The sequence below is a fragment of the Sorex araneus genome, chromosome 4 (assembly GCF_027595985.1).
Source record: "Sorex araneus isolate mSorAra2 chromosome 4, mSorAra2.pri, whole genome shotgun sequence".
In the NCBI taxonomy this organism is placed as follows: domain Eukaryota; kingdom Metazoa; phylum Chordata; class Mammalia; order Eulipotyphla; family Soricidae; genus Sorex; species Sorex araneus.
In genome coordinates, this window is record NC_073305.1 from 203,336,953 (window position 1) to 203,354,135 (window position 17,183).

Genomic DNA, 17,183 nt, shown 5'->3' on the forward strand with positions numbered 1-17,183 from the left:
ATATTTCTCTTCTTGTAGTTGAAAAATGAACATGTAAATGTAAACATTATATTGTATTGATGTGGAAATGTAAACATTATATTACTAAGAGTTATAAAAAAAATGCTGGCTTCTACTTTGAGTTGTACTAGCTCATAAATAGGCTGAAAATATTGGGAAACTTTCTTATTTACTTTGATTATAAAACACAAGAAATCCTTTTGCTTCAAATGCCTGTTCTTGCTCAGGTATACTAAAACCCAAACAAACAAAAGAAGATAGTAATATAGATATCCCAATTAGAATATGGTATTTTACTTAGAAATGTTTAATTTAAAAACTCAAATGATATAAGCACTGTCTGTAGCACTGTCCTCCCATTCATCAATTCACTCGAGTGGGCACCATTGTGAGACTTGTTACTGTTTTTGGCATATCAAATATGCCACAGGGAGCTTGCCAGGCTCTGCTGGGCAGGCAGGATACTCTCGGTAGCTTGCCGGGCTCTCCAAGACGGACAAAGGAATCAAACCCGGGTCAGCCGTGTGCAAGGCAAATGCCCTACCCAGTGTGCTATGGCTCCAGCCCCATGGAAAACCTTTTAAGAACAGCTTCCTGCCATGGATCATTTTTCTTAAATAGCATACATACGGGGCTGTAGTGATAGCATAGCGGGTAGGGCGTTTGCCTTGCACGCGGCCGACCCGGGTTCAAATCCCAGCATCCCATATGGTCCCCTAAGCACCGTCAGGGGTAATTTCTGAGTGCATGAGCCAGGAATGACCCCTGTGCATTGCCGGGTGTGACCCAAAAAGAAAAAAAAATAGCATACATAAACAATACATTGTGAAAACTGAATTCTAATTGCTAAATACTGAATTCTAATTGCTAAACACTAAAATACTTAAAAAGCAATTGCCCTAACCTGTAGGTACACAGTCTACACAGACCACGAAAACTACTTCAACCAGAAGTAAATGGACACAATGAGTTTATATATAAGAAGTTCATCGGTTTGAAAATATTACAGTCTTTTTACTTGGTACATTACTATCAATGAATCAATCCAGAGTAATTATAATTCAACGGGATGCTCAAAGGCTGTGAGTTCAAGATAAGAATTCCTTTAGTGGAAAAAGGGAAGCTTTGAAGCCATTCCGCTAGTGCAGAGTTATCTCCTACCCTCTGATTCAACAGCACAGCCTAGATAACAATCTCGGATGTTTCTGGTACTGCCAACTCCTGCTGTTGCTCCCATCTCAATCCATTCCAATCTCTACATTATGCACCTCCTGAATTGGCAATAAGCGAAGCAGACAGAGCTGAAGACTTCACCTAAAGACAGAGATTTTGGGACCCCAAGAAGCAAATAGCCTACCTGATTTATAAATATTTTTTTAAAAGTAAAGGATATACCAATTTTTTCTTTCTTAGAAAAGGCACTGGTTTAACTGCCTCATGCATAAACTAGGGGGGATAGATTTAATCAGCTGTAAGGTCAAGAAACTGTGGACCTTACCAGCAAAGAGAATGGAATGTTTCCCTTCATTCTTTTAAACAAACATTTAGCAATATTATAGCATGTGCTGTGTGAGACACAGTGCAGAATGAAGGCTAGAGTAAGGAATCCAGTTGGGGAGAGAGAAGCTAGGCTAAGACAGAATAGTGCTTTAAAAGATAGACCCGCACGGGATGGGAGATGCGCGCTGAAAATAGAATATAGTCCAAACACGATGGCCACGCAGTGCCTCTTTTGCAAACCACAACACCCAAAAGGAAAGAGAGAACAAAAGGGAATGTCCTGCCACAGAGGTAGGGTGGAGTGGGGTGGGGTGGGGCAATGGGGTGGGAGGGTTGTGGGGGGAGGGATACTGGGAACATTGGTGAAGGTGACTGGGCATTGGTGGAGGGATATAAACAAAATGCAAACATGAAAGTTCACAAGTTTGTAACTGTAACTCATGGTGATTCACTAATAAAAAATAAATAAAAGAAAAGATAGACAACTTAGGAAGGGAAAAAGAGCAAGCAAATTGTAGGCTTCATAACATAGGTAATATAGAGTGAGTCTTGAGGATTGCACAGAAGTTTCTGTAAGTCAAAGAGCATTCGAGGGACTGGAATGATGGCACAATGGGTAGAGCGTTTGCCTTGCATGCCGCCAACCCAGGTTCGATTCCCAACATCCCATATGGTCCCCTGAGCACCGCCAGGAGTAACTCCTGAATGCAGAGCCAGGAGAAACCCCTGTGCATCGCCAGGTGTGACCCAAAAAGAAAAAAAAAAAGAGTATTCGAGACACTGAGGTATCACAGACTCAAAAAAAGTGCTGGACATATCTACAGAAATGGCAACCTTAGCAAGGAAGGAAAGTGTTCTAGGGGATATAGTTCCACAGTGGGATCAGAACCATCCACTCAGGACAGATGAATCAGGATTATTAAAATATTAAAACTGATACTAGCAAAGAAAATATGGAGCAGCTTTTTGGGACAAAAAAATTCCCATCAATGGCTGTATATCAAAAGTCACCTGAAATGTTTAAAATAGATTCTCAAATCCCAGTTGGAACGGGAGATTCCAAATGTTTAAAGCTCCACAAGTGATTCTCTTTATCAGTCCAATTTGGATAGAACATGAAATAGAGGGGAGGCGCAAAGAGAACAAAAAAGGGGAAATAGCCCCAAGAAAAGAAGCAAGTAGAAACACCAACAAAATGTGACATTCGTGGAAAAGGCAAATCACAAAGCTAACTTAAATTTAAAAGAAGAGGAAAGAGAATAAGCCGTCAAAGAATACTTCAGAAGAGCTCACATGCAGGAATGGACATGAGATTGGATATCTGAGACCTGAGTTCCTTACTCAGGGAGTAAATATGGATTTTCTAATTCAAGATCAACTTTATATAGAAATATGTACTATTTTAACATACTATTAGTATATATTGTGTACTAGTATATATTGTGTATACCAATACTTGGCATGTTTGAGCAGTTAACTTTAGGACTACATTTCTAAAGTCACGAAGGGCAAATACTACACAAAAAGCAGAGAACCATACAGCTACGAAAAACTCAATTTTTATTACATAACATAAGTGGAAGTCTAAAATACTTTATTTTACTTAGCTTTCTAAAATATAACTTAAGAGACACACACACGAATCTTGGAACCGAGCAGATCACTGCAGAGATCTCTCCAGACCCTAATTATTAAACTTTTAGAATTCCTGGAGCACACGGCCATTCTTGCAGCCATGCGACATTATATTCTATCCATAACAAGCACAAAACACATTAGTCTAGCATTGCCTTTGCGGCAGGTTTGAGTGGTGGTGAGACTGGTGCAGAAATATCAAATGTAACCAGAGTAGAGAGAGAGAGAGTATGGGGGAAACTGTCTGCCACACAGGCAGGGGAAGGGTTGGAATTCAGGGGTGGGAGGAATACTGGGAACTTTGGTGGCGGAAAATGTGCATTGGTGAAGGGATGGGTGTCTGATTAGTGTATGACTGAAACTCAAACATGAAACTTAACAAATGTATCTCACGTGGGGGCTGGAGCAATAGCACAATGAGTAGGGCGTTTGCCTTGCATGCAGCCAACCCAGGTTCGAATCCCAGCATCCCATATGGTCCCCTGAGCACTGCTAGGGGTAATTCCTGAGTGCATGGGCCAGGAGTAACCCCTATGCATAGCCGGGTGTGACCCCCCCCAAAAAAAATGTATCTCATGTGAATCAATAAAAGGGGGAAAATAAATTAAATTAAATATATTATAATTTTAAAAAGAAAAAGAAAGAGCAACCCTCTTGTAGAGGGTATGTTCTAACACCCACAGGAAATCCATGAACTTACGGATAGAACTAAACCATACATACACTGATTTTTCAAAAAAACATATACCTATGACAAAGTTTGATTTATAATTTAGATGTGATGAGACATTAAGGTTAATAATAAAAGAGAATGATTTTAATAATATACTTTACTGAAAGTTATGTAACTAGGACCTCTCTCAAGAGAGACACAGTCATCACTGGGGAACCCCTTAGAAGTACATTTTGGGGAGAAATAAAACCAACAAATGTCTGGAGACAGAACAACATAAACTCAAAAATATTTGGAGAGATAAGATATACTCTGAAGAGGAGTTCCGATGCTGCCTACTTCGAATGAAGGCAGACTGTGTGTGCAGGAGAGTCCACTAGAGCTGCTAATCCTTTCTGAGAGCCCCCTAGCAAAGACCCTTAACCCAAACTAAGGGAGCTTGGGAAAAAGCCAACATAAAAACCCACGTGACAGAAATGTGGCCTGTGTTGCCTTGCATGTATGGGACCCTAGGTTCAATTGCTGGCACTACAAAAAACAACCCCACCACCAAAAAATATGTATACATCTATAGGCATGGATAGTTTGTCTTCATCTCTGGGGGTGCAGATGCTTTTCTTTAGTGTGCAAAATCTCCTTTAATTTCCAGGCTTTCTCCTCTCTTTCCCCTCTCTCTCACTGGATAAATCTGCATTTTCCTTAGAACCAGTACCTCATGAAAACTGATTTACTTCACTATCTTTTCTGCAGCAAAAGAGAAAGGACTTAGACAATGGTGGAGTCAGGGACCGATTTCTTTTCTGCAAAGAGCATCAGAACCTCCATTCAGCTTGAGCAGGACCCTGCCAGCTGAACATGTAGCGACAGGGATTTTGGTCATCAGCTGCCATACTGCACAGATCAAGTGGAACTCAGGGAGCCTGACCACAGCAAGCGGCCAGGACATTAAGTGTCCACACCAGGCAGGAAACAGTACAGACTTTGCCAGACCTGAACTCCTGGCACTAATCGCACAGACAACATTTTGACGAGCCAGCCAGGGAGAGAGCTCTCGCTACTCAAACTACCTTCTCCGGCTCACTAGACATCAATCAACAGTGCTCAAACTACCACACTTAATGTGTATTTTCAGACTGTAGCTGACACAGAAGAAAATGAAGCCACAGATGAGGGAGGACTACTGTACTTTTGCTTTTTCTTCTGTTTCTATTTAAAAATATCATAAGTCTTACCTTTGTTGCCAGGGCTTTCAAACTATCAAGGAATCTTTGCCAGAAATCCTTGAAGAGTGGACGGTCAATTTTTTTCAGGCTTTCTTTGGTGCTAGCGTCCACACTAACATAGAGCTGAGTAACTGGTTTGAGGTTCCTTGAGAACAAAACAAAGCAACAAAACAAATACATCATGCATATGCCAGACTTCCATTATGTAAAACTTACTGTTACAGATAGTAACTATTTCACTGGACCCAGAGGACTGAAGCAATGCTCTTAGTAATATGACAGAATGATTGTTTTTTTTGGTTTTTTTTTTTTTTTGCTTTTTGGGTCACACCCAGTGATGCACAGGGGTTACTCCTGGCTTTGCACTCAAGAATTACTGAATTACCCCTGGTGGTGCTCAGGGGACCGTATGGGAGGCTAGGAATCGAACCCGTGTCGGCCGTGTGCAAGGCAAACACCCTACCCGCTGTGCTATCACTCCAGCCCCAAGAATGATTGTATTTTAAACAACATTACCCATAATAAATTGAAAACATTCATTACTTAAACTTGCCCATCTTCAAACATGAGGTGTTAGTGAAAAGTACACAAAACGAGATCTATTTTCAGGACTGGCACCATTAGTCCAAAACAACAAGTGGGGCTTGCGTGGGTAGGGCACTTGCTCTGCATGTGCCTGACCCAGGTTCAATCCTCAACACCCCATACAGTACCCTCAGCACCTCCAGAAGTAACCCACACACACACACACACACCAAAACAACTAAAGGGAGAACTCAGACCAAGAGTACCAATTGGTTTCATTAAGGTTAAGCTTCATGTGGGCAAGATATGACCTGCTCAGGGGTCTTTAAGCAATCCCTAAAGAAAAACTTAAGGTTTTCACATAGTTCTGAGAAAGAACAAGAAGTTAGCACATACAAAAGAGAGCAATCTAAAAGAAAAAATACACTTATTTCAAAATCTATGCATATAAAAAAGTGATATACAACATATATGTGTTTTCTTACTGATAGATCTGCTTTTTCCTGATAACATAACTCTTATCAATCTTTGAGTGTAAAGCTTTTTTTTTTTATATATCCATTCATATAGGCAGCTACTTAAAGCTACTTTCAGTCGATTATGTTGACTTGGTTTGTCAGAACGTTTTTGTGGGGTGGGTGAAGGCACACCCGGCTGTGCTTTAGGCTTACTCCTGGCTCTTGTGCTCCTGAATCACTTCTGGCAGTGCTCCGGGAACCAAGTAAGCTGCATGCACGTGGGTAAGCCCACTGTACAGGTCAGAACTTTTAGGAGCACGCAGACCAAATAAACGTAATGATTTTGCTTATGAGTGACATGCAAAAATCATAAACCAAAAATTATTAAAAGCAGATACTATGACCATATCAAGGACAGAAGCAATCAAAATAATGGCAGACTCTCAATTCTCTCCAATCTCTCCAAAGGAATCTTTAGAAGTTCAGTAATACATGAATACAATGCAAAGAACATCAAGTACTGAAAAATAAAATGAAAAAAAAAGCAGACTATAATGATAGTATTCTATCTCATCACCCCTTTTACTAGGAGCTCTCTAAATAATAGGCTATGCTACCTTCACTGAACTTCACATTTTATCTACTTTTTTATAAGCCTTATTTATAACTTTTATTTACATTTCCAGAAAATAAAAATAATAAAGATTGTGTGACTGCCCACTGCCGCCTATCATCGTGTGACACTGCAACTCGGTAGACATCCTCTGACACATGCAGACTTACAGAATCCTGCCTGATGCAAAATGGAAACTCGCCGACCTTTACATTGTATCTCCATAACTACTTAAGATTATGAACTACAACTCCAAAGGTCACAGTTATTTTACAAGCCTCCTTCCATCATTTGCAAAAATGGAAACCCTGGGGGCCACCAAAGTACCAATAAGGAATTTAAGTCAATACTAAATACATTGCTCCCTATAAATTTCCTGAGAGCCCATAGGAATTTGAGCCAGAAAACAAAAGAAAAAAAAAAACACTAAGAATTAAGCCCATTCTTAAAGGGCTAAATGAAGTAAAAGGATGTTAGGGAAATATCTTCAAAAGTCTTACCTGGTACTAGCCTCTCATCTCTGGCACAGGCCGACTCCCAGTACAATCAGTTAACCATCTCCAGCCTACACAGATGGCCCCTCATATCTCAGACTTGCCCTGAAGATGACTCACCTGAATCTAATCCCCCCCACCTTTCAGGATCCCCTGAGGACCGCTAGGAGTAATTCCTGAGCACAGAACCAGTACTAAGGCCTGACCAACCTCTGGGTATGGTCCAAAGAACCCCTGCCCACCTACCACCAAAATTTTGGTCAAATACAATGATCAAAATTTTACAATGATCCTACCTTTTTGTTTTGGTTTGGTTTGGCCATACACAGTGATGTTCAGGGCTTATTCCTAGCTCTGCGTTTAAGAATCAATCACTCCTATAGGTGCTCAAGGGACAATATGGGGTGCCAGGGACCGAACTTGGGTTGGCAACATGCAAGGCAAGTGCCCACTATACAATCTCCCTGGCCCCATGCCACACAAGTTTAAGTGTGCAGTCCGGTTGTGTTATAGACATTCCTACCATTTTGTAGTCATAACAACCAACCAACCATCCAGAGTTCCATTTGCTTTGCAAAACTGACATCCAGTACCCATTAACCGCCTACCCTCCCAACCTGAATCTCTGGAAAGCAACATTATGCTTGTAGTTTGACTTTATGGATTTGACTGCTTTTTAAAAAATTTTTAAACCTGTAGGAAGTTCTTTTTCCGGGGCTGGCTCGATAGTACAGCAAGTAGGGTGTTTGCCTTGCACGCAGCCAACCCAGGTTCAATCCCCGGCATCCCACATGGTCCCCCGAGCACTGCCAGGAGTAATTCCTGAGTGCAGAGCCAGGAGTAACCCCTGAGTATCATCACTGAGTATGACCCAGAAAGCAAAAATATAGTTCTTTTCTTCCCCCATTCCCCACCCCCACCCCACTTTACTTAAACACCGAGGTTTACAAAGTTCTTCATGATGATTTGTGACAGGCATTCAATATTCCAACACCAATCCCAGCACCACTGTCATTCTCTTTCAACCACTGTCTCCATTTTTCCAACCACCTCTCAAGTCTGCCCCAGTAGCAGGCCCTCAATTATTTATTTTATATTGCTTTTTAACACTAAATGGCTAATGGAATAATCAAAAGATAGTTCAGGAAGAGAAAATTTGTAAAAACTCTTCTATCTCACCATGGGGACATTAAGTTCTTTACTGGGGGGTTACCAAGTTGTTGCCTCAGGTTATGCCTTCTATGTTAACGCTTTTGTTGGTGGAGATTAGTTGGCTTCTTTGTTACATTCCCATGCAATCTGGTGCTACTGGGATGTTAGTGTTGTAGAAGCTGGAGATGTCATACAGCTGCAAAGGTAGTTTTTTTTGTTTTGCAGAAAACCCAGAATATTTAACTGGACAATCTGGCCGGAGACATGGTAGCAGCTGTTGGGTAGAAAATGCAGCTGCCCAGGCTTTGGTAGAGCAGAAACCTGGGCAAACCCCTCCTAAGACACCCCGGAGGTCTCAGCCAGAACTGAGTGTTGTGACTGGTTGAGCTCTTTATAATTCTCTGCAACAAGGCCAGCAGATGAGCTGAAGACTGACTGAGGTTGACTGCATGCAACCCCGGAGATAATCTTGTCTCTCTTTTTAGCCTGATGCTGTCTTTCCCGCTTTGTTTTCCTGTACCCCAGAGATAAGGGAGACTATTTAATGTCTGTCCTTCTCCCTTTGACTTACTTAAGTTCCATCCATGTTTGCAGTCAACTGTAAAATTTCCTTTTTTACAGGTATATAGTATTCCATTGAGTTTATAGACCATTGCTTTTGTGGGGGAAGGTGGTGAGCAATGAACAATGCTCAGGTCTTACTATTTGGCTCTTCACTTAAGAATCACTCCTGACAGCGCTGAGGGCACCACATGGGGTGCCAGAGACTGTCAGTCATGTGTAAGGCAAATGCCCTACCTGCTGTACTGTTAGTCCAACTCCCAACTACAACTTCTTTATCCAATCATATATTTTTGGACATTTGGGCTGTTTCAATACCCTGAATTTTGTATTAAGTACTGCAATGGATATAGGTTGTATGTGTCTTTCAAACACGGTATTATCTCACAAATACAAAATACAAAAACATTAATTTGAAAAACACACACCTTTGCTCTATTTAAAATTTTTTAACAAGTCACATACAATTTTCCAGGGAGGCTGACCCCTCTTACATTTCCACCAATTGTGTACAAGGGTTCTTATTTCTCCAAACTTTATCATCACTTACTTCGGTTTTCTTTTGTGTCTACATAATAATCATCTTACTGGGTGTGATGTAGAACATATGAATTTAAGTTCCATTCTAATATTCATATTCTAAGAAGCATCATTTTGGTCAACAACCTTGAACTACTATACTCCCCATAATTTACTCCAATAGGAATTAGGAGTAATTAGATTGTGCTGGCTAGTTACATAAAGCACCCAGCATCACTGAGCTGTGGGACTCAATCAGTACACACACACACACACACACACACACACACACACACACACACACACACACACACACACACACAGCTTATTAGTAATGATTCTCAAAAGCAGAAAGAATCATAACCTAACATCCTACCTTCAGAAATGGAGGGGCGAGAAGTTAGCACTACTTAGAATAAAAACAAAACCCATCCTACTCTGACGTGCCCAACTGAAAGCATTTGTTTTCCTAAACACTCTGGGAATGTTTCTCTCTCACCATATCTATTACTAGTCCCAGATACCATACCAGTCATAAAGCAAAAAATGACCTTCAGTTAAATCATTTCATTTTGTAGATTGAAAAAAAAAATTATACCAAAGAAGGTTAAGTGGTTTACCACCTAAGGCCATACAGTTAATTCATGTCAAGATTTATGGCTGGAACCCACAGCTTCAAGTAACTTCTAGTTACTTGCTCTTATAAGTATAGAACAGTATGTCTCCAATTTCCTCCTAAGCTAATTATAATTCACATCACAATCTGAATGGTTCTCAAACTTCAGAAAGTACTAAGAATTCCCTGGAAAGAGTGCATAAAATGCTAACTCCTAACCTCCAAGCCTACATATTAACATTCACAGGGTCTGGAGTGAAGTTCCAAGAAAGACATTTTCAGTCCTGAGTTCAGCAACAGACCACATGACTTCTATGCAAGACCCTCTGAGTTTGATCCCTGGCTCAAAAATATATGTTTTATGCACATATGCATGTACATGCATGTTAACAAGCAACTCTTTCTCATGAAGGATGTTAATATATAACTGCTTCTCATAAAGTCTGTTTGCAGACTATCTTCTGAGAATCACCCTTCTGGGCATTACTTGGGGCATTACTTAAAAAGCTTCTGTCCTAGAAAAAGGCTTTTTTGAGGAGAAAGACACCCAAAGTGTGAGACCTGCATCAGTGGCATCATAGCATAAGAAATAAATTCTATGGCTGGCTGCACTCCAGAACCTCCCAATCAGATTCCTAAAGCAGACCTGGGAAATTAGCCTATTGACTGACCCAGCTATTAGCATTGTCTCAGAGAGCTATAAGGTTAACAATTTTCAAGAATGATCGAGAATAATAAAAAGAAAGTTTTCTTCAGGGACCAGAGATAAGGTGCTTGCCTTTGCAAGTAGCCAATTGGGCTCAATCCTCAATCTCCCACAATGCACAGGAACCCCTGAGCACCGAAGCAGGAGTAAGCCCTTAGCACCTACAGGTGTGGATCCAAAACAAACAAACGAACAAGTCTTTTTCAGTGAATAAACTGAATCACTTTGGCAGTGGGGGATTAGGGGACGAGGCGCAGGAGAGAGGAGAGCCACACCTGGCAGTGCTCGGGGCTTGCTCCTAGCTCTGCACTCAGGAATCATTCCCAGAGGGCTCTGGGGACCATATGGGATGCTGGGGATCAAACCCAGGCTGGTCACATGAGGGTCGAGCACCCTAACCATTGCCCAACTCTGAATCACTTTAAATATATCCCTATGGGGGCTGGAGTGATAGCACAGCGAGTAGGGCGTTTGCCTTGCACGTGGCCAACCCGGGTTCGATTCCCAGCATCCCATATGGTCCTCTGAGCACCACCAGTGGTGATTCCTGAGTGCAGAGCCAGGAGTAACCCCTGTGCATTGTCAGATGTGACCCAAAAAGCAAAAAAAAAAAAAAAAAAAAAATATCCCTATGAGTCTGGGATTCCAGTTACAAAGGGTTCTAAACCAACAATATACTAAAAATACTCTAGAAAAGTGACTCTGAAGGAATTTTAACTCTGCTGCCAGGATCCTGTTTTTTTTTTTTTAATTTTTTTATTGAATCACCAAGTGGAGGGTTACAAAGTTCTCAGGATTATGTCAGTTATACAATACTCAAACACCCTTCCCTTCACCAGTGCCCATCTTCCATCACCACCCCCCCCCCAGTATATCTGCCGTCCCCTCCCACCTCCCCAGTCCCCACCCTTGTACGTGATAAGTTTCACTTCATTTACGCTTATCTCGATTACATTCCATGTTTCAACACACAACTCACTACCGTTGCTGGGGTTTCCCCCCAAACAGAAAAAGACAGTCCTATTGCCAAGGAGGCATCTGATAGTTCTCCATTGCTAAGAATATAGATATTAAGTCCCGCTGTTTGTTACATAACTTTTCTTTTTCCCCCTTGCCCCGAGCCACCGAGTTCACGCCTGTTTAGTAATCGCCACGCTGTCTGACAAAGGGAAAAAAAAACCGAAGAGGATGGTTATTTCCCGTCATCAGCCGGCGTGGGGCTCTGGCTTAGTTGATAGTCTAGTAGAGTGTCTGCAAGCAGTTTCTGGAACCAAAGGTCTTGCGCTGATATAGGCTCCGGCTCAAGATACCACCAGCGTCCCGCTGGTCCATGTACATAATTTTTCCCCTTATATCCCATTCCCACGCCAGCAGGTCTGTTTGCTTAATGGACATCACACTACGTTTGACACCACGCCACGTTTCTTCCTGAGAAAGAAGGATATTTCTTCTCAGCCGGCTTGGGGATATAGCTTAGTTCAGTCTAGAGAGATGGCTACCACTTTCATTGCCTTCAATATTTCAACAAAATACTTACTATTCTTGTTAGGATCTCCCACAAAAGTCCGACCCATTAAGAAGGAACCATTACGTATTGCAGATACTAAGATGACATTAGGTCGCGCGGCCGCGGCAGCGGCCACGCGGTTTTGGGTTTCTGTCTAAAGTCCAGGGAAAATTCTGTCTGAAATTCTATCACTACAATCTTTTACCCTTTTATGGTGCTCATAAGATGGGAAAACCTAGAGAAATACCGGGCTCCCCGCACGGGCGGAAATGGGAAAGCTCCCTTGTCCTCCTCCGTCATACTGGGGCTGCAGGCGCGGCGAAGTGGGGAAGCCCACGTGGCTGCACTCTCTTTAAGTGTCCGATGTGGGCAGAGACCGGTACTTCCCCGCCCTCGATCTCCCGCCAGCCGCGCCGCGCATTTGGGTGCGTCTCTCCATTTTGTGCTCAGGGAAGTGGGGTGGAGTCTGTGCTGTGCTCAGGAGAAGTTGAAGGAGAGAGAGAGAGATTTAAAAAAAGAGAAACGCCGGGCCCCCGCACGGGGGACCTGGCGGAAACGCTCAAGTCACATACTGCAGGTTGCTGGCGGGCTGCTGGTGTCCAAAGCAGTTTCCTCCTCTTCCTCAGTCATTCTGGGGCTGCAGGTGTGGAGAAGTGGGAAAAAGGATCCTGTTTTTTTTGAGGAGAAAGATTGTGGGCCATTGGTTGTTAAGGCTAGTATGGAGTTTGAGGAAGCTGAAGTCAAAGGAGATATGTTAACACGTCACAAAGCTTACTGTTCTGACACACAATTACTTTTCTAGAATAAATGCTTCGCAGACTGTTGAATCTCTGGTAAAGAAAAAGTTGATTCCTTGCCAGCACTTGCATCAGTTTTTGTAAAAGAGCAGATCTTTGACGTTCTCTGATATTACTGCTGGTATGTAACACACTAGCTGTATTCCCAATCATTATTCCTCACAGTCTCTTCAATGAGATCCTTCCAATGTGATCTCATATTTGGCACATAAGCAACTCAGTGTGTTGCTTAAATTACAAGCCTACTGGAATATTCAGTTTTCTCTTTTGATTTACAGATTTACTCCACTGTATTCACAGATCATGCTGCGTATGATTGCATTGCTTTTTTGAAAGCTTCTTTAATGCTATATACATGATGTATATATATACAAGATATATAGATATAAATATATCTTCACCTGGAAACTGTTCTACAAGGAAGTTCTGAGTGCACTTGAGAAAAATTTATACATGAAAGTTTTGGGTTTCAAGGCTCTCCTTTTGTAATGTAAGTTCAAGTTCTTCTACTTGTTCAAATCTTCCAGTTTGCTACTGATTTTGATTTGCTCACCTTATCATTGTGAGAGAAGTGAGTGGAAAAAAAACCACTATTTCATCTCACAAGTTCTGTCAACTTGAAGATTATATTACTGTTTACCAATTTTGAGCTGTTATTCTATGTTCCTGGCAAATTTAGTATTGTACTAGTCAGAAGCCTAAACCTTATTTCAAGTTAATGGTGCTTGTCTCAGTGCATTTTGACCAGTTTGTATATTTCGAACAGAAGTCTGTCGAAGAAGAACGTCTGTGTCTCATGTAATAGATATCCACAGTGCCATTACAAGTTAGTCATTCACATGATAGTTATTCTAACAGGCGAGGACAGGGGCACTGAGAAGCCATCTTCCCAGGGTCAAACGGGAGCAGGAGATCCAGCCAAGACTCACGCCTAACAGCTCTGAGCTCTGAGCCCAAGCTCTTCAACTCATTTATGCCTCTTTTTGTGTTTGTTTTATTTTGTTTGGGGGGGGCACACACAGCAATATTCAGGGGTTATGCCTGGCTCTGTGCTCAGTAATTACTCCTGGTGGTACTCAGGGGACCATTTGAGAGATCAAACCTGGGTCGGCCACATGCAAGGCAAATGCCATATCTGCTATACTATTTCTCCAGCCCCCTACTTTCCTTTTCAGTCTATCTCGACATTCATATTTTTGAAAAAGGCACCATTGTGCAATCCAAAGAAAAGGCTCCTATTTGAAACATGACACACTCCCAACAAGCAAAACAGTCTAGAAGGAAAACTTCTATTGAAAGCATCAGATGGTATTTATAATCATTTCTCACTTCATGTAGCTGTTTCCTGGGACTGCTTTAAACAAAGTCTCTTTTCCATTAAAATCATGCATTTCTTCACTTACTAGACATTTAACATGTCAAGAGCTATTCAATTTATAACAATTCTCTAACAATAGTGAATATCTTAGCAAAATCTAAAGCAAATAAAATACAAAGTAAACAAAACAGATAACACAGGTGAAAGAGAGCAAGTTGGGGGGGAGAGCGTAAGGGGGAGTGAGGAAGGGAGATGGAGAATGAGAGAAGGAAGCTCACAGTTTCGATGAAGCAAATACAGAGACAAAGTGGGCGGGAAAGGGGGAAATCACAAAACTTAAATGTGAATCAAGTCAATTCTGTTGTAGTTAGAGATGGCTCAGGGCTTGAGGGATAGTCCAGCAAAAAAAGGTGCTCGTCCTTCAGGAGGTTGACCCTGGATTCAATCCCTAGCATTGCATATGGTCCCCCAATATCACCAGGCGTGATCCCTGAGCACAAACCTATGAGTAAACCCTGAGCACTTCAGGGCATGACCCCCTAAAAAAATGGAAAACAGATCCCTGAAAATTTAATTAATAATAATGATATGCCTGCTATTGGATGAATGTTTTGAATTAACAATCTTTACCCAAAAATAAAAGGTGTAAAATTTTAATATAGATCTTAAAATAATATTCAATAAGCAAATAAGAAAATCAAAATAAAAGGAAGATTAGAGATGAAGTCTATGGGGTATGGCAAAAATGTCAAAACTCAGAATTGCTGAGTCATACAGAAGGTTAATTCTTAATTTTTCATTATATATTTTTAATTTTATTTTTATAAAGTTGTTCACAATAATTTATTACATTCAATATTCCAACACCAATTCCACCATCACACCTTCCCACCACCAATATTTCGAATTTTCCTCACCACCACTCAAGCTACCCCAATAGCGGGCCCTAAATAACTTATTTGTATTGGCTGTTATGAATAATCCACTAAAAACAATCAAAGTTTCCTTAGAAGAAAGTGTGTGAAGACTGCTGCAACTCAGCTTGGACCCATTAAGCCCTCATATAAGAGATTTACTAACATGCTATTATAGGTTGCCTTGTGTGCTTACACACACACACACACACATTTTAAATCAAGATCAGCTGCCTTCTGCTTTACACCCCATCCAATGTGGTGTGCTACTCCTGGTATATCAGTAGTGCAGTGTCTGAGATATCACTCCAGGAATTCTAAAATTTTAAATAGGTTGATACAGCAGGAGTTAAGGTTTCAACTGGATGGTGACTTTGGGGTCTGGAGGTATGTCTGCAGCTAGTTGCTCTCTTCCGAGGTCTATTTGTGAGCTTCTGGATCATGGCCATTAATGTGCTTATACGGCGTCAGAGGCGTGACTGCCAGGCTCCCAGAAGCACAGGGAGATGGGAGGAAGTCCATTCCCAACTCCGTGTGAGCCTGGAGATTTATTTTGGTCACAAAAGCCGCATACCTGAGTTTTTCAGCAGATTCACTCATGGATGAGTCTCGTTTGAACCCGTGGAGATCAGCCATAAGCATGGCTGTGATTCAGCCGGGGTGGGGTCCGGAGGCATGTCTTTTAACTTTTCATTTTAGTAAACTTTAGTTTTGATAGCACTCTTGGTCACACGGCAAAAGAGAGTTACATGTTTCCATGTAACAAAAGTACATGTTTCCTGTCCGTATACACTCAGAATCTCCCTATTAACATTCCTCTCCATCCAAGTGGTACAATAGATCATTATCACCCAAAATCCTTATTTACATTAGGACTCATTCTTGGTGTTACACACTCTGGGTTCTGACAAAAGTAAATTGACTATTATCAGATCTTAGAGAATTTTCCAGTGTTCTAAAAATCCCCTGTATTCTGCCTCTGCAGATCTCCCCTTTGCCTTCCCCATAACCCTGATCTAATTCTGTCTCCACAGTTCCCAGATTATCATAGAGTTGGGAATCTCATACAATGTATAACCTTTTCAAATGTAATTTTCATTTCCTAATAAGCATCTAACTTTCCTCTGTCTTGCCATGGCTCGGCGGCATGCTTCTTAGCAGTAAAGGATATTCCACTGGGTCCCCTGGAGTGAACTTTCAGACTTGCTCCCACTAAACCTCCACCAATTGATGACTTAGGGTTCAAGTTTCTCCAGCCCAGTACTGGTTCCTATGGAGGGCTCTACTCCTGACTTTCTAAGAGACTACAGTGCCTTGATATTCATAATAATTCCATTTCAACAATACTAGAATTTATAGCAGTGAGGTAGCCCCTGATAAGGGCTCCCTTATAAGAATAATAAAGGCTACCAGAACAACAATCATATCATTGGAAGTTGGAACATATGATCTCCACTTCACACCTTTCCAGAAGGAGAAGAAAGATTCAAGACGGAGTGAACTGCCCATGTTTAATAATTTATTGAGTTGTTATTAATCCTGCCACAGTGATTAAGTCTCCATTAAAAACTAAACAATAGGAGAAAGAAAAGAGAATGCTGTTTATATATTTGAAAGTTGCCAAGAGCTTAAAAGTTGTCATTTGGGGCTTGAGAAATCATCTAGCAGGTAAGGAGCGTGCCTTGCACCTGCACAACCCCCGTGTTCAATCCCCAGCTTCCCAAATGATCTCGAGGAACTGCCGGGAATAACTCCTGAGTGCAGAGCCAGGGGTAACCCCTGAGAAACACGGGGTGCAGCACCCAAACAAAAACAAACAAAAAGTTGTCATCACACACACAAAAAAAACTTTGTAATTGTGTTGAATTTAATGAAACTAATTGTGATCATTTTAAATACATACAAATATGAAATAATTTGGATGTACTCCTAAAAGCAATAACATATGTCACTATATCTTAATAAAAGAGAT

General features: G+C 41.3%; 1 protein-coding gene across 2 annotated transcripts in view; it reads right to left on the reverse strand.

Moving 5' to 3' along the window:
- The window catches only part of LOC101550358 (S-adenosyl-L-methionine-dependent tRNA 4-demethylwyosine synthase TYW1), a 206,453-nt gene that overhangs the window by 86,978 nt on the left and 102,292 nt on the right, over positions 1-17,183 (reverse strand). For both annotated transcript variants that reach the window (XM_055135604.1, XM_055135603.1), the window contains one exon: positions 5,041-5,176. In XM_055135604.1, the coding sequence (XP_054991579.1) occupies positions 5,041-5,176 (136 nt within the window). The remainder of the gene's footprint in view (positions 1-5,040; positions 5,177-17,183) is intronic.